Below are 21,110 nucleotides of genomic sequence, written 5' to 3'. Positions count from 1 at the left end.
AAAGAAGTTATGCCTGTAGCGTGAGAATAATTAAAACCACTTATATTAGATTATCTGATTAGGCAGAGGCAGATAGTCACAATGACATTAATCCGTCACCATAGCAACGTGTGCAAATAGACTTTATCTTCAACACACTTACAATTTTTAAACAAATGGGACCCACAACAGTTGTGCTGTTACACAATACTCCATTTTCAATACAAATCAGAATTTTTTTTCTGAAAATTGTTATGTATTTAATCTATTTTTATCTTTCCTGGAACTGTCTCCTAACTGCATAATTCCCCATAGCCCTCCTCTAAGCCCAACACATCAGGGGGAATGTCACATTTATTTCTTCTGCAATGCAATCTGTTTTCCTGCCAGCACATCCCAATGTCTTGCACACTTAACTGAGGGCAAAGTGGTATTTTTCTGTTTAATATTGCTTTAGCCCTTTTGGTAAGTGCTTGATGCAAATGACTATTTTAGTTTGCAGCTGTACTTCTTCATACAATTTTACTGAAGTTTAGTGAATGAAGGGCAATGAACAGTTCATCTGGGTTGATGTGTCCACCACACACTGGCTGGAGTCAGGGCTCCAAATATCTTCTGTTAATGAGACTGTTGGGTCCCAGCAGAAATCAAACCCTAAACCATCGAATTACTGAATTGTATTATTGAGGGTGCTTTACAACAAAATAAAACTAAAGCAAAAAAAACATAACCACAAACATCAAAATCATCTTTGTCAATACTACTCTTTTCTGTAGGCCTGAGATGAATTTGTATCTCATTTGCAATCAGCATTAAAATAGCAAATGTGTTGATAGAAGCTCATGTAATTATTGAATAGCTTGATGGTGCTGCTATCAGTTCCTCCCTTCTTGAAGTACTAAATTTAGGCCAGCTACTCTAAAAATTAAGAGCTCAGACAAACAACTACTTGCATCCACATTTTTAGCACATGACCATGTCTCTACAATGGTTTCTTCAATTGCAACCAACCACAGTGAAGTTATCTTCTGTGATTTAATTCCAGAAAGGGTTTTAGAAGGTACTTGAGGGATAATAAAAAGAGGGACATTTTTTAAGCAAGTGATTGAAACAAATAAACAAAAAGGAATAAAATAAGAAAACATAAAAAATTAACTATGATTTTTATTTATGGTTCTTTCTCCTGTCACCTCAATTTCTCTGAGCAAGCACATCAAGCACTTATATAGGGGAAAGAAATATAGCCATGCAAAAGAAAAACTTGTGTTCCCAGCAGTTTTTAATGCAATAAATGGCCCCCCTGGTGCTGTTTTTCCTGTCTTGCCCTTCTGCTAGTGGCAGTTACTCATCTCCAACCTACCCACAGAAGTGGCTGAAATGAAGAAGAAACCACCTTTATACAGTCACCTGCAAACTGCTGTGCACTGAAGCAGTATCTTTAGAGAGTGAAATCACCTTTAGAGAATGAAGAGATGAGCACTGGAACAACCTGAGCCCCAAACAAGGCACATTACGAGCTGAGACAAAAGGACACACAAAAAAAGGGTAAGAAGTTCTGGCTGGCCAATAAACTTAATACATTAAACACCTTTCCCTTAATTTGTTTCTAGCTTGAAATGTCTGGGGAATTCAGTTCCTTCAAAGCAGCTGCCCAAGTTCCACTGCACACAAATTGACACCACAGGAGTTCTCTTCTAAGGAAGCACTCAAGCAGAGGTGTCTTTTAAAGAGTTGCACAACCTGTGACTGCAGCCTTAATCAAACTAACCTTTTAATCACTAGGCAAAAAACATGCCCTGCCAAAACCCTAGCAGAAGTACACAAAAGCAACACAGGGGATGTTTGTACCAATGCTAATCCAACAGTCTAAGCACACTCATGCAGGAAGGATTCACAGGGTGAAGGGTCAGCAGATCTAGAATCCAAAAGGGAGAATTCAGGCTGCATGAATCAAATTCCCAAAGCAAAAAAAAGAAATGCCTCTGGCAAAACTGTTGTTAAAACAGTGGCTGTTTGACTGCTTGGAAATTGAAAAATCACTGAGCTGCTAAGACTGTTCAATGCACTTTTGTTCAAAGCCTGTATTTAATATATTTGTGATCAAACCTGTCAGGCAGGCAGCAGAGATGAAGAGAAAAGGACTGCAGTACCAGGGGAGGACAGAAGAGAAGGAAAAAGCTGAACTGAAAGTCAGAATCCAAATGCTGACACTAGCTGTAAAACAAGCAATGCAGCGGGGTATTGAGCCATGGTCCCAGGATTTTGGGTCAGTTCTGGTCCATAACTTGTACATCACTAAAACACTCCTTTGCAGGACAAGTTCATGCTGTCAGCTTGTACCTGACAAAAGCATTTACAGTATTCTAACAACATTATTTATAGCCATATACAGGTAAGACTTTTATGAAGTCATTCAACAAATAGTTGGGATCAACAGCAGTTCTTTTTATCCTACTTCAAAATTAAATGGTTGTGGTTTTTTCTACACTGTTGGTAGACCTAAATTATAGCAAAATATCTATGGCAGCAGAATGCAAATCACATTACTGTAGCATAATCCTTTGCCTTCCCAACCCTCAAATAACAAAACTGGTTTTGCCTTGCTCCCACAATATTGACTGTCTTTCCTTAAGGAAAGAAAATTTCAGAACCTAACAAAATTTCTTATCTCTTTCAGTTCCACAGAAAAAGATAAAAACTTTCTAAAAATACTGTACATTGTTAAAGGATTCAGAAAGATGTTGTGCAGGGTATTAAGAGTTCTTCCTCTGGAAGTCACAGAAAAGGTATGTTGAATTGATTCAGTGCACAAATACATACAAAAGATATTGAAGGCCTTCTGAGCCATTATTCTGCCAGGTCAGTCTAGGCTAAGGTTCATCTCTTTGGAGGTACTTTTATTAAATTTTAGACCAAAATATCACAAGTTGTAGGAGATCACATTAGAAGTGTAACCAAACTCACCCAAGCAAACAAGACAAAAAATTTTGTAAAACAATAAGAGAAGACAGAGTGGGTGTGGACCAGAATGATGCTGAGCAGAACAAAGCATTTTTTCCTGAAAGATTAAAAGAACATTTTTTCTGGTAACTGATCTTACCTTTATAATCTTTTCAACACCAGAAGAACAGATCATGTAGGTGTGAGGATTAAACCTCACTTGGTTTACAATTGACCGATGACCTTTCAATACCATGAAAGCACCGTTGACAACCCTGCCAATGCCACCTAGGGGAAAACAAGCACATGTGGACATGAGGAATTAAATCTTCATATTACTTTCAGTCATAGTCATTTAAAGTCTTATTATATTTGACAATGCGTTTCAGCTTTATTTTGCAGTATTTTAAGGCCTGTGTTGGCTGCAGAATTCCAATTTTATGAGCAATGCCCCTATGAGAAGTTGCAAGTTTGATGAAAAGCATCCTTCCTGCAAATTAGGACATAGAGGCTTGCTTTGATTCATTTAAACAAACAATGAAGGTTTTAACCTAATATGACAAATATGCGAATGAGAACAACACACATAATGAAATCACCAGTGAAACCTAAGGCATGACACAGACAGTTTGTAAATCTAAAGCAGAGACGAATAAAAAGGTTTACTTTTAACAGCAATACTATTTTTTAAATTTATTTTTTAAATCAGCAATTTATTACTGTCACAGTTGACTCTAGTCTGATGACTAGGAAAGACCTGAAATAACACATCTGAGCAGTGGGTTATATCATTCTTTGTCACAAGGCAGTGAATTAGCCAAAGTGGAATGCTTTTGTGCTAGTGGTAAAACTCAAAACAGAAGCCAATTAACTTTTCTGCTTGGTCATTGACTTTTACTAGGTCTATGCACCAAAGCAAGAAACAGTCACACAGTATTTTTTTTATATTCATTGATCCACACAATTAAAACTACAAATTTGCTAGACAGCACAGCTGTGTATTTGAGTAAACAAGTATCCATCAACATGCTATGACTTAACATTTTCAGTGAAAGAAAACAAAGCTTTTACATGCTGGGAAGTAAAAACTGACAATCGCTTCAGATGAAAATCAACTTGCTATTCAAAACTTAATATGGTGTAAGTGCACCTTACAAAAAATTAAAATAATTTCACTAGCTTCTGTGCTACTTACAGTCATCTTTACATTAAACCAACTTTATGTTCCTCTTGTTGAAAATGTTTTCTATCTTCCTTTGACCCCAACAGGAGCTTTTTCAGCGGAAACAGTTGCTGGTTTAAGCCCTGCGTTGAACAACTTGTGTTCTAAAACAGAGTCAGAGCTTTCCTGTAATTCACACTTCCTGAACAAAAACTTGCTTTACCTTTGAAGAGTAGCAAGATAGAAGGTTCAAGGAAAAAAAATGAAAAAGAAAAAACCATTCCCATATCACCTTCCATTTTTTAGGTTACACAAATGATGGAAACAACTGCAGCTAATGACCTTGTGTACAGCCCCTCTCCTCTTAGAAAGGTTCTATCCCTTTCACTCACTATAACTGCACTCTGAAGAGCTGACTGATGTGTAACATGGACAACAAACCATGATAAGGATCTAGAAAAGAGGTGTCATCCAAGTCCTAAAAATCCAGAGACAGATCCCTGCCTTTGGACACTTCCATCTCAACCCATTCTATGATTCTATGGTTTTATAATTCTATTAAAGAACTCCAAAGATTTCTGATTTAACATTGAAGTTCCCTGAACTCCTTTTAAGCAGCTATCAGTAAATTCAGAGAAAGCATAGTAAAGCATACTTCCCTCCTCTTAAAATGAAGGTGAACTTCCCCACAAGGCTCTTTAAAAAAACTGCCCAGTTACATGAAATTGCCCCAGGAGAGGTACAAATCTTAGCAGTGAGATTTTACCAGTGTTATGGGAGGTTTCAATAATTTAAACCAGAAAGTATTGATTCCAGCAATACTCTGATAATCTTTGTGTCAAATCCAACAAATTGTCCCAGAACCTCATTTTTGGGCAAACACTTGCTTGATGCAATTTCAGTCTACCAACTCCTTTGTGTTTAAGTGACACCTTTAAATAAGCTCTATAAGCCCTTAATGCAAATTCTTCTACATCCTTATCTTGAAAGCAGCCCTCTATTTTATAGTAGCCTACCACAGCTGTCATCATATTAATGAGATAGTTTTACTTGAGAGGCATTCATCAAAACCACTACAATTACTTTAGTATCTGCATGGCAGAAACTGCCTGTGTTCAGACTTGTCTGGAATCCCCTATGTCTCTCAGCAGAGGCTTAGCTGCAGTCATAAAGCCTTTAGCCTTCTCAGAGTGTGAGTTAAGTTTACTCATCTCTGCTAGCAAAAAAAAAACCAACAGGTGGATCTGTGTATTAAGTGGAGCTAGCCATAAACTGCTCAAATTCCTGATGATATCTTCCTTTTTTCCATGTAATGGATTCCATTTCCTTTTGCTGTCTCCCTTTGAAATAGTACTTTTATTTATTGTTTGTTTCATCAGAATTGACTTCTGCTATCCTAAAACCACTCAAATTTTTGAGTTTTGGGGGTTTTTTATTGGACAGGGGTGTTATTTTTTTGCTGCTTTTAAATTTAGTAGCATGCATGAGTTCTGCAACTCTTTAAGCACAGCAGCTTTTATATTCTTAGCTAGCTCCAACATGTATAGGCAGTGTTCGAACAGAAGTCATTAGCTTACATATCTGTTATTAATAATATATAAAAATGTAAATCCTAAAGTCTTCAGAGGCTGACTACACCAATTTTATAAGGTTTATAATTTTATAACCACTAAGTACTGGAGGGAAGAGATGGATATGTTCTAGCTGATTTTGCAATACTACCCAAAAATTGCCATGCTTTAAGACAGTCCTGAGGAGCAGTTTAGTGTTGTGGCTGTGCTGGTCAATGGGTTTTTTTGGTCTGCTTTTATTTGATACTCAAAGTGAAATGTCAAGAAAATCACCCTTAATTTATACCCTGCAAATAAGTGTTTCAAAGAAGAGCAATACAAAATCTCAAAAAGTCCTTTAAATAATATCCTACTATGATATCTGATCAGCTTAAAGACATAACTTAGTAAAGGCTAAATCTAATGTGCACATTTTAAAATGGATTTCCTGTACATGTTTGACAAGAACACCTTTGCAACACAAGGCCTCTCCTACAGGCTCCTGTACAGAGGAAAGAATAATACAATGTTTTCAAGTAGCTGATGTCTTCTAAGTTGCCAAAGTGATTTCTTCTTGGTTTGCTTTATAAATTTATGTTTTAAATGTTAGGCTAATGAACTACTTCTTAATTATGTGGTTTTGTAAATACTGATGTGAATGATTTGACATATTTCAAACATGCTGAATGGTACATCCCCATCCCAATAAGTTTTAAAAACTCTAGTAAATTGTAACAAAGGAGAGTGACAGATTTAGACATTAATCTGACTTCCTCTGCATGAGTTTTACAACAAGAAGCAATGTTTAGAAAAAGCCAGAATAAATTATTTGAAGGCTAAAGAAAAAGTGAAAGTGATAGATTACTGAGAAAAGTGTTCTAGTGCAGAAATCCTGTAGGAATGTAGAACAGTCTCCAAAGTAATGGGAGCTGCATTGTTCCAAACATTAAAAAAACTGTCAAAATGCCAGAGAACTTGTTGGGATAAGGAACTATCCTCCACTGGCTTTGTAACAGAGGAGTTAAATGACCTCATTCAGAAGCCTTTTCTATCTAGGACACTGGAAAAGAAATCCCACTGTTTGTTCATATAAGGTAGAAAGACATTCCACAGACTAAAGCATAACTTCATACAAGCCTTGTGAATTACTCAAAGTGCTGAAAACTCCTGAGAAGAACCAGATATTTGCAGCTGCTACCAGTGTGCCATAGCATACCATTCCACTGCAGTACTTGGCACTACAGTAGTAGCTCATTTAAAGTTCATTTAGCTTTCATTAGTAATAATCCAGGGTACATTTAGACATGGGCCACTACTTTGCATTTGAATCCTATGAGATCATAATGCATTAACAAAGAGAGATAGCATAGTTTGGAAAGCAAATGCACAGCACAATACAAGCAAATGGGCATAGCATATGGGGCCTCTGCCTTCAGTGCAGCAGATCATGTTCAGGTACCTTAAAAGCCTCTCTGGCCACTCACACACCTGTATTTGTTTCATACAGTGGATGTAGGTAGTTGGTTTTGCTCCTCAGAGACCCATCTGCAGAGAAGCTAGATTTAACACAAGCACTTTCTCCCTGAGAGCACAGGGTCCTGCAGCATCCCTTCTTCTGGGGTCAGGAATTGACTCCAGCTCTGGCAGCAGCCAGACTGACTAAAGATTACTCAGCAGCACAAGCAAATTTGGTCCCATTAAATATAGGGTGAGAACAGGAAAAGGTGGCCAAGATCCCTTCTCCTCCTAGCATGGTAAAAGGAGACATCGAAGCTCCAAGTGTCCCCTCATAAGAAAGCAGTTTCAACTCCATTTGCAGACTGCTTCCTTTGACACCTGTGAATCCCTCCTCCAGCTTCCAGGTGAGGTGAAAGGATCAGCAGGGCCTTGCAGAGCTTTAGTGAAAGCACAGGGAGCAGTCAGCTGGTAGCAGCCTCTGCAGCCTCTCAGATAACTCTTGTTCTTGCTCTTCCAGGCAATCAACTCCTTTGCCTGGCCTATGCCTAGAACCAGCCCCACAGTGGTCTTGTATCTCTGTGGAGGTTCCAAAAGCCAAAGAGAAAAGTAATATTTAAACATGTAAAGACTATGCATAAAATTGTAGTGGTAGTGGCTATTTTGGATGCATATTTTCTCCCTTCTTTTTTTGGTTCTAAATATCTGCCATACACCTTATCTATCCCAACCCTCCCACTACTGTAATCACTAGTATAGCTGAAACAACAATATGAAAGCTAAGAAAAATTACTATAGAAATAAACCTTACCACACCTTCCCACTCTGTTCCCCCTCTCCTGATGTAAGAGACACTGCTTTTTTTCTGTACTAAATGGCATAGGTTGCAACAGGTTTCACAATGTTATTGGAACCATGCAAATGACCACCAACAACTATGCTTTCTGAGTGTAACAGATATAATGTAAGTGAAATTATCTCACAGCCATTAGCTGTCTACTGGGGGGGTTTGTTTGCTTTTTTGTGGTTAGGTTTGGGGGTTTTTTTTGTGAACTGCCTGGCTGTGCATTTCTTTGCACTGCTGGCAGCAAACACTTTCAATACAACAAGAGAAAGGAGCTTTGGTACAATGAGATGGCCAGTTGCTAGGAACTAAAGCTTCTCGCCTCTCCCAGTGCTCAGCGTTGTCTTCAGCTTTCTATTCCTGAATTAGCCATTTAACATACTAAGGCTGATCACAGAAACACTCCTGGATGCTGAATCTTCTTTCACTGGTCTACAGCACTACAAAGCACCCAACAGTGCCTTGTTTTCTGACAGATGCCACTTGGCCACCTGGTGATAGATTCCACAGGGCCGTGGTATTATTACAATCCAAATGCCACAGAAACCAGTCCCAATTCCCCTGAACACAATACCCAGCACTTACTTGCTGTGTTAATCTAACAACTGTTCCATAGCACCATTTTGTCAACACTGACTGACCTGAAGAAAGAGACAAACTACAGTTCTAAATGTAAAACAGTTTATATCCCAAGACCACACCTCAGAAAAATATTCTTTTTAAAAAACAAACCTTCCAGAGCATGCTCCCCACTGGGTCAGATGGCTTTCCCCTGCCCCAACTAAGTGGTATGCATATGTGCATATATACCCAGATATAAAATATCTCCAAAATAGCTAAAGACATTAAGAAACCCTTAATAATTTTTTATTCATCTTCATTTATCAGCCCAGAACTTTGAGAATTTAAACTACAAGCTGTTTCCAATGAGATAGCCCTGTTCAAATATTCTGAAAAGAGCTGTTCCTGTATTCTTCAAGCTCAAAGAAGTGCCAGCATTTACAAAGACCAAGGAGGAGGAAAACAAAGAAGAAAAATTGCCTCAGTTCTGCTGGAAATTTGTGCAATTAGTTTAGTAACTGGACCACAATGACCAGCCCTTTCTTGCTTGCAGTTACAGTCAAAGGCAGAATTAAAAAGAAGTTTTGAAATGCAGTTTGCTGTTCTGGTTTAGTAAAGTTTTGCAGAACCTGGTGACAGCTTGCTCACATGAACTGAAGGATCCCCAGCTGTCTTCTCAATCACAAATAGTACCATAAGCCTCACACAGCAGCTTTGAGCAGTATTCCAAAAGCAAAGTTGCATAGATGATTCAGAGTAGTGAGCGAGGAATGTAAATTCCATTTTGAAAACTTGTAGTCTACTAAGCCCTCTGTTACTCCACAAGACTTGTCAGGTTCTGTCTTGAACAGGGGTTCTTTACCAGCTAATAGACCATGTTTAGGTTTAATAGCATCTTAAGTGCTCATATGTTAACTGGCTTGCTGGACAAGTCATGTAGGACTGACGTCTCTTCTCACTTCCAGCTTGCATTGGAGTCAAGTAAAGGCTGTGGAAACTCAGGACTGCTTTTCTTCTGCCAAACTTAATATATTAGCTTTGCTAGAAGCTGCCTCTGAAAAAAACTGTGATAGTTCCATGGATTACTTTAAAGAAGAAACTGGCTAGAAAAATTTATGAAACATTTGGCAATTCCTTCTAAAGCACAGTGGAAAGCTGGATAGTACTTGGATAGAGATGAAAGTGGAAAAATGAGCAAACTATTCCATCTTTAAGAAACTACAAAAGGTGGTAAAAAAGCAACCAACCTTCTGGCATAGGAAATCCCGGCCTATTCAGAGTAATCTAAGACTATAGAGGGACACAGTGAGTAAAATTCTTCAACAGAGTGGCTTCCTAAGCAATTTAGGAAATAACTTTTTTCACACATCTCTCTGCCCCAAAGGGGGCAAAAATCCTGCCTAATTATTGGACAAAACAAAACCGCTTGCAGATTCCAGCTGATTGTGGGAATGATTTAAAGCAGCCTACTGGAAGGACACTTCTAAACTATGACTATCTGAAAAAAACCCAGCAGAATTTGTTCTATTCTCCTGGCAAAATACCAGTACAGGCAACCACATTTCTCCAACTTCAAATATGTTTGCAAGTGACTGGTATGTTCCTTCACATCTTTCTTCATCTTTTGTTCACTAATGTTGCTAACCATTGGATATTCAGTACTTGGTGCATCTATAACAAAATAATTTCAGAGCTGTTGTTGAGGATGCAGCTGTTAAAAAAGATACAAGCTTGAAAAAAACTTCCCTATTTTCAAATAACTGATACAATTTAAGGGAGTTGTATCATAACTATTTATAGCAACACAATGTCCAAGTTCAACCGGAAGGCAGAAATCAGTTAGAGAGATATTTTTATTTAAAATACCAACCAACAGTACAGGACATTACATCATCCTGTCTACTTTGCACACTATTTTAAGTGAAAGACTACATTCCACTCTCTCAGATCACAAACGTAAAGGCACTCTTATTTTAGCTAGAGCATAAGAACAAGGAGTTTTCCACTGAAGCAAACATTTTCCTATGTCTCTACATCCCTATGGCAAGACTATTTCTCCAAGAAGGAAGCACAGCAACATCTCTCTCTGCCAATTATTCTGAACAGCAGGATAAGATTTAAGAAAGGGCATTTCGTCACATTCAAAATGGGCACAACCCTTCAAGAAGAGCTGAATGAAGAAAAGCTTCAATAAGCCTATCACAGGTGATCTGGATGCCCAATTAGTTATTTGCCACAGAAGCAGACCTCTGGTCTAACAAAACCAAGCTTGTGAGTTTTGCTAAAATATTTCAAAAAGAGAACTGCTCAAGTTACAAGACATTAAGACATACACATTCCTACTCCTGGATCTTCTGATTTGTTAGGCAACCACTGAGGGTAATTGATATTAAGTAATTAATTTTGTAACTGAAATGTTGCAAGTGTACTGACACCCTTCCTGAAGTTACAAGAACCAGAGACAAGAAACCTGACCAAAACAGATATGACATTATTGTGTGGTAAATCACAAATTAAATTGTAAATTTGTTTGATCAAAATGCATCGCCTATTTGTAAATAGCAACTATTTTTGCAAGCATATATCTTTTCACAGAGGGGCATCCTTAACAACTACTCTGAAACAGATTATTTTACTTAATAATTATTTTGCTTACAGATGCAACAAATAATAGCTATCATCCTTGTGCAAAAGCCCCAGATAAAAAGTTGTTGAGTGCAGATGCCTGGGAAAAAAGTTTTCAAGAGCATCACAGCCATATAAACAGAAAATCTCAAATCCAGATTTTACAAAGGAAGTCAGGATAGTATGGTGATATATGCAGAAAATATAATTCTACAGTCCACACAATAAAACTTACAAATAAATAACTAATTTTAATGTATATAATCTTTGTTTTAATTAAGGCAAAAAATCCCTAAGTAGTAGTAAATCAGTGTCAGATGTACAAGAAAATGACACAAATAAAAAGAAAAGCAGGGAGATACCTCCATAAACTCTATGCAAAGATAGAAGGCCAAGCTACTGGTATTTAGCAGGACCATCTTCAGGGTTAGTGGACTGCAACATGAAATGTTGATTAACTAAGCAAAAACCCCAAAATTAGAATGTCATTTTCCTCAAAACCCTACCATTAACCGAAGGCTATTAATCCTCTCACCTGTGGATTATACAGCTGTTAATAACAACTTTTGAAAATGAAACAAAATATTTTCATCTCACCTCTAACATAGCTTGTAATTTTCTCTCACTATTGCTAAAGCATCTGAGACCACAGGATAGCCCTCAGCTGTACTTAATATCACTAAAATGTACAGTTTAAAGAGTCAGAGCCACTAAAAATGAAAACACTAGTGCAGTTTTGAAAGTCTTGACTCTTTCAATTAAAACTTAACACCCTTTTAGAAGTCCAGTGATTCAACAGAAGAGAGATGCTGATGTTGTATGGCTTAGAATGTCATATTGCCAAACCCTACACCTAAGCAGACCACATCAAATGAGACACTGACCAACAGTGGCATTCACAATGGGATTGTTATACTGCCCCCACACCCTGGCTTTCCTTTAACATCCCCCTCCTGTACTTCCATACAGAGCTGTGCTGCTGCTGTTTGCTTACCATGTCTGCCCCAGCATGGAAATGGGTCAGAACTTAGTCAAAAGTGGCCCTTTCCACCAGCTGATAGTGCTCCTCCACCCAGAAAGTAAAAAAGCATGATTCCTCTGCATTAGAAATCAGTGAGAAGATTTTGGTATAAGAGGAATGAGAGGGGAGAAGAGGTCAATGCACTGGAGCTGTTAGGAGCACCCTGTGGACCCAGCACCATTTTATGCTGCAAGCTTTATTATGGGAGGAATGAACATTACATGAGAAGGGAAAAAAACAGAAAATCATTATGAGAAAACATTCAAATGGCATTGACCACTGTTATCCAGACATTGGATCAGGCATTTGTAAACTCTCCCTATCCAGCTTTCCTCAGAGTTGCTCTAGATTCACAATGTGAGAACAGCAATTATTTTGAAATACCAGTTTAGTATTTGTCAGACACCTGCCCCTCCACTCTTCCTTCCCCATCTAAAACAACATCAACACTTACCTGCTTCTGGATCTGGAGGAATTCTCCACATATACAAATTGAAGTCATCAGAGCCCGAAAGGATGTACTGTTAAGAATAAAAGTAAAAGCAGTTTACAACAAAATATCACCTAAATGATGCTATTTTACACTTGATCTACTTCCTCTAAACCAAAAATGAGAAAAAAAGAATAATTTGCATAATTCTTTGCACCTCATTGATCAGTTTACATTTAAATGGGGATGAAGTACCAGCATAAAAATGTTGCCTGCATAAATTGACCAAAATTGAAAAGCATACTTCTTATATCTAATACCTACTGCCCAAAGTGTATGTTTGCTTTGCTAAATAATGCTACGAATTTTGGTTAGCTTTAATATAAGCATGTCTATGTCCAGATCACACCATCTATTTTTTCAACCTGCAACTCTGGTCTTTTTTTGATGTTGAAGCCTTTCATAGTTTTTTTCCTCATCTCCTGAACTACCAAGGAAAACTCCATCAAACACCTACCTAAGAAGAGAGCTGCCATGTCCATTACACACAAGCATGTCCATTACTCATTAATCCAGACATGTCTACCAATCAAAACTCAGTCACTGAAAATAATCTTGAACACCAAACAAAAAACAAAGCTAAACATTCACTGTCAGCAAGACTCAAGTGGTTTAAAGCCGTGGCCCTCCGCCCCATTTATCACACTATTTATTTTTTTCCTGGTCATAGTAACTCTGAAGAGATGGAAGGCTGCCCTTTTTTGGCAGGACACAAATGATTAACAATGTCTTTATTGTGCAGAACTTTAGGCAATATGCAATTTAAAGTAGCTTAATATACTACAAGCAGGCACTGGAATGACAGGTGACATTTGACGTGGCAAAAAGCTTACGCCTCTCAGCTCTGAGAGGCCACAAACTGTGCCTTGTCTCCAAATACTTATTCTCCCATAAATGAGAGGGAGTACAGTTTATTTCTCTCCCAAATTAGAGATTAAATGACAAACAGTGGAACCAATGGCAGATTCCAATTCCAGTTATACTGGTGTAGACAGTGTAAATAAAGCTCTATTTCTCCACTAATGTTAGGCTGCAGTTTAATCAATACAGCCAAGAAGCTGGGTTTTTCATTTTATTATTATTATTAGGTAAGGGGAAAGGGAGAAAAATGTAATAAAGAAATAGACCCAGTTTGTCCCTTTTCTAACCTTTGATGGGAGACAAATTCTGCTTGGCTCAAATATAACTGGTTTCTGCCTTTCATTCTCCAGGGAAACATAAAATCATCAGGCAAAGTAACACCAAGCAGTGAAGAGACAAATTCTGGAATAGCAGAGAACTCAGAAGCAAATAAACACAAAATACACACTATCACAGAAAAAATGGCTATCAATTTGCACATATTCTGTTTGCAAAGTTAATTACACTAGTGCATTGTTTGGATGTTTCCTATCACAAAAATGCAATAACGAACCACTAAAATCCTTTCTCTGGTTTCCTGCTATCATAATCCAACCATTCTTTTCCCCCTCATCTTTAAGAGTGCAGGATGTGAGTAAGCACTTATGAATGCAATTCTGCTCATTTTCTGACAGGTAAGAAGGGCTGATCAAACAAAAGCTCCTTTAAAAGCTTGTGCACACTAGTTTAGAATCACTCATAAACCCATACTTTCCAAGCCAGAAAGTTATTTCTACAAGCCAACATGTTCAAGCACTTAGGCAATTTACCTTCCAAGCTGACCTGACGGTGCCAGGAATATGTGCTTCCCCTTTCATTTGACTGCTCATAAAATGTTAGCCCACAGCAGGCTGAGCTGCTGTGCCAAAACTTCAAGGATTAGGGTTTATATAGGAAACATCCCAGCAATTAGAAAGAAAGCACCTCTAATATGTTTTGTTAAAGAAATGCTACATGGAAAAAAAAAGTCTCATTTGAATAGAAATATTGCCAATTGTTACTATTTATTACCAAATTGTGTTGTTGAAGCAGCAACTAGTTTGCCAAGGACACATGACTAAAAACAGAATTGCAATTAAAACACCTAGAAAAGTCAGTATCTTGAATTTATGACAACATTTTTTTTCTTCTTTTCCCACATATCATAAACTAACAATGACAGGGCCCCAAAGTGACAAATTTCAGATATCCTGCATGAGGTACACAGGACAGAAAAAACATGTTATGTACATGGCAGGAATGGAGTGTCTGTGAGACCCTTCAAACCTGCTTCCAAAATTATTTGCAGAGGAACAGTCTGTGTGTCCTGTAAGACTCAATGACCAATTGTGCAGGAAATGTCAAGTGTCACTGCTCTCAGAAAGCAATATACTTGATGCACTGAAGAGGGTGTAAACAGGAGGACAAGACAAGCGATTGTTTCCCTTATTTGGCATTTTTGAAGCCACACCTGGGGTATTGTGTCTGGCTTGGGTCCCCCAGTACAAGAGTGGTATTAACAAATTGGACAGAGCAGACAAGAGGGCTGCTGCAGCTGAAGGCCTGTGCCCTGCAGGGAAAACGTAAGAGAACTGCTTTTGTTTAGCCAGGAGAAAGGGAAGGGACAGAGTGGACCCCAACAGTTTCCTATTCTTCAAAGGAATACCGAGTGGCCAGGGACAGACTCTGCTCAGAGGCATGCAGCAGTGGGTACTCAGCAATCAGCAGTCACAAGTCACAGCAAGGGAAATTCCAGCTGAGCACAAAGGAACAGCAAGTTCAGGAGCATAACAAACACTGCAACTCAGCCCCAGAGAGATGGTGGAATCTCCACTCCTGCAAATCCAAAATTTACCTGAACAATTCCCTGAGCAATCAGATCTGAGAAGCAACTAAAGTCAGGTGATCTCCAGACTCTCTTCTGACTGTTTTTTTCAAAGATTGCCAAAATAAAAAGGGAAATAATTGTCTTGATGGACTAGGCTTGGGCTTTGGGTTACAGGGGGGGAGAGGAAGGAGGAGAGGAGAAATGAACAGTGTCAGGAAAATGCCCACCTGAAACCTTTATGCTCCATCATGAAAATACTAATGGCAAGACAGGCCACAGTGACAGGATCTGCAGCTCAGCACATGGACTCGCATAAATTAAAGTGATCACAATCTGGGGAACTTAAAGGAAGAAATTGATGAAGCACCTTAAAATGGTTTACAGAATCATAGAAGGGATGAGGCTGGAAGGGACCTTTGGAAGTCATCTGGTCCAGTCTACCTGCTCAGGCAGGGCCACCTAGGAGCTGATTTCCCAGGACTCATGCATCTCAGGATGACAGGCCTTTGAAGTATGGACATGCCCCCCTGCCCAGTGAAGGTGCAGCCATGGCAGAATACCTAACAGCAGGGAAATGCATTCCCACAGAGGTGAAATCAGCTTGACAAGTGAAGAGATTGCATTGCCTGAGAGCTCTGGTTATGCCATGAGGGGCAGCAGACATGGCTGCATGGAAGCTGTGCATGTGTGTATAGAGAACCAGACCTACAGTGCAGATGAAAGGAGTGCTCTGGCATCCTTCAGCCACGAGGAAACGAGAGAATTAAATCCTTGCAAGCTTCCAAGAGATGGCCTACAGAAGGACTAAAGGCAAAGAGGAGAAATAATGCTTCATTTGAGCTGTACACCATAGCTTGCACTACATGGCAGCTAACCCAGTCCAGTTGCAAATTGAAAAAGTTGTAGGTGCTGCAGCACCTTTCACCCAACAGGGCCAAGCATCAGGAGTGGATTTATTTGTGTTGAGGAGACAGAGTTATTTTCATCAGATTTTCTTGGATGGTTTGTTTACCATCTACAAGGAATCCCTGTATAGAGAAAGATTACAAGGCAGGAACAGGCAGGGAAGATTAGACATGTCAGTGCTCTGTGCTCGCTTTGAATCAGACAAGCCAAAGGATCCCATGGGATGGTTTTGTTAATGCCAATACGCATGATTTTTAAAATTCCATTTATTTTTATTAATCATAGGATCATTTAGCTTGGGAAAAACCTTTAACAAGCTACTAGCACCAGTAGGAAAAACAAGAACGCCTGAGTTCCTGTTTTAAGATCCAGGACTGTCCACTTCATTATTTTTTCAAAAATTTTTTAGATGTAGGTTTTTCCTCAAAACAGCTGAGTTTGGTTTGTGATTCAAACCAGACGTAAATATTTTGTAAAAGAGTTTGTAATTTAATATGGATGGACTTCAGTTACTTTGGAGCAAGCTGATTGCCACTGAGGTACAAAGTAACAGGGACAGGAGGGTCCGATCTTCACTCCACTGAAACACATGGTGAAGAGCTAAGTGCCTTGCTTCTTTTCCTCCTGTGTTATACACAGGCATCAGTGCAGTGGGGTGCAGTGACTGGAACCCCTGGATGTACACAGGTGGTAACAAGGATGTATCTTTCAATTTATTTGAAATGTTTTTGTTTATGGAAGTGTTCTAGATAAACCCTTGTTTTAACTCCTGCAGTATTTTACTTTGGTCTGTTTCAGCAGTATTACATGGCTTGAATTAACCTCTGTGCTTGGAGGCTTTGCTTATGCAGTGGTTATCTTTGATTCAACTGCATATTTACAACATATCTCCCAGAACTTCTTTTTCTCAAATGTTTTTGGAAACAAAATGGTTTTGAGAGGTGGGTTGTTTGTTTTTTGCTCTCCTAATTTTTTTTTTGTTCCTCTAAGTCTAGCAGCAGATATGTCTTGTATATTTGTATCAAGAAAATAAAAGTCCTAAAATAATTTTTAAAAAAGGGGTGGAGGGGCCTTTCCTTTACAATTCTTCTACCTGTCTATGACACTAAAGTACTCTGGAGTGAATTAAGAGAAAGCAAAGAGGAATGAATTAAACATCTGCAATGCAATTATGTCCAGTCACATAACAAGCTCAGCTCGGGATCTGAACTGAAAAACTACTTATGGCTTTAATCTTGACACAAAACAGCCATTAGTAAATGCCAAAAGCATTAACTGATAAAGTCATGCACACAAGTTTCATGCTGTAAGCAATGTGCTATGAGTAGTGAACCTTTAATATAAAATTAAATTTTATTTTGATGGTTAGGTCTGCCAATAATCACCAGAAATTGATCATATTCCACAAAATATCCAAGTATTTTATATCTGCCATTACACTGCCACCACTGTAGCAGCCAGCATTGTTTTCTGCTCTCTTTCCCTGTAAGAAAACCTTGGGGGTACATGCTTTCCTGCTGTTCTCACAACATAGGATTGAATTCCCAAATACATTTGTCTTTTCCTGTAAGACTAGGTGATATGGGCCTGAAAAGTAGAAAGCAGCTTTTCTGGTCAAGACTAAGAGATTGCCAGAAGAACCTCATGACTGCAGCCATTGCAAGAACAATGTGCACATGAAGCTTCAAGGGTGAGCACCCAAGCTGCCAAAGTCACAAACTGCATGACATTTGGAGAACAATCCTCAATTCCAATTAGTACTCTCTGCACAAGACAATTAGAACCTAAGGCCTCTAGAGAGCACAGCTGGACTGATGTTACTGGGACATTTACAGGACCATTTGTGAAAAGTTTTCTTTGATATAATCATTACTAATATAACAATAAACCAATAGTTCACTGCACTAGTTCACAGTTGTAGAATAAGAATTAAGAAAACTAAGAAGTCAGTCCCTATTACTAGAAAAAGAAATAATTACTATTAAGTTCACCAAACTCTAGTTAATAAGGCTCAAATCCTGAGAGAATGGAGTAGACTTCTGAAAATGAAAGAACAGAAAGGAAAAAAAAAAAAAAAAAGGAGGGCTTGAGGAAGAGTAGATGAAGGAATGTGATCCTGGATATGGTATGGCTCCACTTTAATTGTGAACAAGGATTTTTGGTCCTGAGGGGATAGATCCCTAACAGAGTACCTTCTATTCAGTCACTTTAAGAACAAAAGCCCAGATAATCAAATCACAGAGGCAAGCCAGGGGGAGGCAAAAATGTGCATTCACAGAGACAACTAAATAGCTCAGACATTAAGCACTGTCCTCCTTCCACCCTCCCCGCTAAAGACAAACTCAAGCTGAACATAACCTCAAGAACCACTGCAGTTCTAAATTAGGAATCAAACCAGACCCTGCATGAGGAGCTCAGATGTCTGAGGGAAACAGACCAATATTAAACCCACCTGATTCATTATCTGTCTTTTTGCTGCTGTATCTGATCAGGACTTCAGAAATCAACACTTAAAATATTCGTGCAAGCACAAGATTAGACAGAAAAAACACTTGCTGTTAATACTGGAATTTTTTCAAGGACAGAGTCAGCTTCTATGCCTAGCTGTTAGCAACTATGACAGGAAAAGCCTTCCAGATGACTATGAGCTGCTGATTCAGAAGTTTGCCTTAGAAGGAAGAAAACTCTCAGGCATGGTTAGAGTCTGCTCCTGGGAGAAAACACCAATTCAGTCTGGGTTTCAAGTACACATAAAATGCTTAAAATGAAGCACCATCAGGAATCTGAAAGAATTACATTGGACTAGCACTCCCCACTCATTCCACTGTAACTCTTCTCATTTTCTCTCTCCCTAAGGAAATTACAGCAGTTGATATAAATAAATGACGATCTAATCTGCTTCTGTAGTCTAGTAACAGTAGCATTAGCATTGCATTTTGCAGAGTACTACCACTCTAGGGAATTTATTTTTTGTTCATAGCACTGCCAGTTTGAAAGCTTTTAAAATCCCACAAGCTACATTTCCTCAGTGCTACTAAATATGGATTATTTCAATAAAATGTTATCTAAATTGCATCTTATTTTAGTCTCCAACATCCACACTTTCTGCTCCCATAAAATGTCGTATTGCTTATGACCTATATCAGATTTTTGAGCTTTTGGCCCTAGATAAAGGACTAACAGACATGGATAATTTTTTCAAGTCTCTTGAATGGCCCTACTAATGTAGGGGAGAACAAGAAGAATATAGGAGCCTGTCTTAAATACACAAATCAAAAAGCACTATCACCAAATAATTATATATATGCATGCACAAACAACAGATAAAGGCACAGAAATTATAACCATTTTAAAAGCAAGTACTGCTAAGTTACTAGCAGGAAAATGCTTGTCAGATTTGAATTTCATGCTGCTGATTACAGCTTTGAAAGAGATTAAACTTCTTAAATCTCAATTCCCACTCACTTGGGCATGTCTGCCCTTTCTTCAGAGGGGCCAATGAAACTTGGTGCAGAAAAGATAAGAGCAGACAGAATTTTTCTCAGGGTTTTAGCGAGCTGTCCCTTGGCTTCCTCAAGTAGTGCAAAACCCACATGCTGGGAGAGAAGCACAGAGGCATCCAAGTTTGAAACAGGCTGGTGCTTTGCATATATCCTTTAAGAGACAGGATGCACAGACCCTTTATTTTACCTGTAACATAACATAATTAATTGGTGGGGTGAATACTTTTGGTTCTTTTCCTAAGATAACAAATAAAGAATCTGGTTTGGGGCAGTCTGCTAGGCTCAAGTCTTAATTCCTCAAGACTCACACATCACTTCTGTGGTGGAATATACACTGATAAGCATTGAGGAAAACACAGTTTGACATGAAGCATCACTGAAGTCTGAAAAACATTGTCCAAAATAGACTGGAATTCACAGCAATCAGCTGTGGAAAAGGAATCCATTTACATGAAGAATATAAAAACTGTATTTATCCAAGGAGGAAAGGGTGTATTTATCCAAGGAGGAACGTTTTCCTAAGTAAACAGGGCTTGTGCCATTTTGTTCTTTGTGACAGCTCTCTGTCTCCAAGAACTTCTAAGCCCAACAGCCAATTTCAAATTTAATAAAGAAGCTGGAATTATGGACTGTACAGAAATATTCTTTTACAAGAGGGCAGCTGTGACACAGACAGGAGAGAGATACCTTGTAAGTAGCCACTGAAAACTAAGCAATACCATAGATACATCCCACTAACTAAACATCAGGAAACCCCAAAGTGTTTAGCCCAACAAAATCCCCAGAGTGAACATGACAATCTGCTTCTCATGGAGCTACTTCAAGGGGGATAAGCAAGCTATAAACAAAAAGAAGCAAAGCATAAGAAAGCTGCCCTCATAGACACTGTATATCTGTGTGTGATTTTTATGTGTGTATATATAAATGTATGTGCAAAAAAACCATAACCATGAACACCAGTCTTGTTATATATTACATTTTGTATGAGAGGTACTTTACAGAACACAACGAAAATTTTTTTAGAGCCGATTCTAAACCTTTTGTGGTGTCAAGACTGCTCTACACATCTTATGAAAAAAAAAAAGCTTCCCCTGCTATTTTTCCATTTTAAAAAATGACTGATAATTTACAATTTGATCCTAGTTTCACGTTGTCTGCATTTTCTGTAGGTAGAAAACCCACAGGTTTACTTTCCATTCATTTTTATTGTTAGAGTATCTACTAGCCAGATAGGAAACAAGGTAGGGACACAACTATGGAGGAAGAAAAAACATTTTCCTATTCCAAAAGAATCAAGAAACAAATAAGCAAGGAAACAACAGGGCAAAACAATTAAGGACAACAGTCAATTAGTCAAGTATTTCCAG

General features: G+C 38.4%; 1 protein-coding gene across 1 annotated transcript in view; it reads right to left on the bottom strand.

Moving 5' to 3' along the window:
* DCAF5 (DDB1 and CUL4 associated factor 5) overlaps positions 1-21,110 on the bottom strand; it is a 66,968-nt gene that overhangs the window by 4,996 nt on the left and 40,862 nt on the right. Inside the window, exons 7-8 of the mRNA XM_059474378.1 lie at positions 12,592-12,658; positions 3,080-3,207 (exon numbers count right to left, since the gene is read on the bottom strand). Coding sequence (XP_059330361.1) covers positions 3,080-3,207; positions 12,592-12,658 — 195 coding nt within the window. The remainder of the gene's footprint in view (positions 1-3,079; positions 3,208-12,591; positions 12,659-21,110) is intronic.

This window comes from Ammospiza nelsoni, chromosome 6, assembly GCF_027579445.1.
Source record: "Ammospiza nelsoni isolate bAmmNel1 chromosome 6, bAmmNel1.pri, whole genome shotgun sequence".
Taxonomy (NCBI): Eukaryota; Metazoa; Chordata; class Aves; order Passeriformes; family Passerellidae; genus Ammospiza; species Ammospiza nelsoni.
Note: the sequence above shows the minus strand (reverse complement) of the source record. Positions and strands in the feature narration are given on the sequence as shown.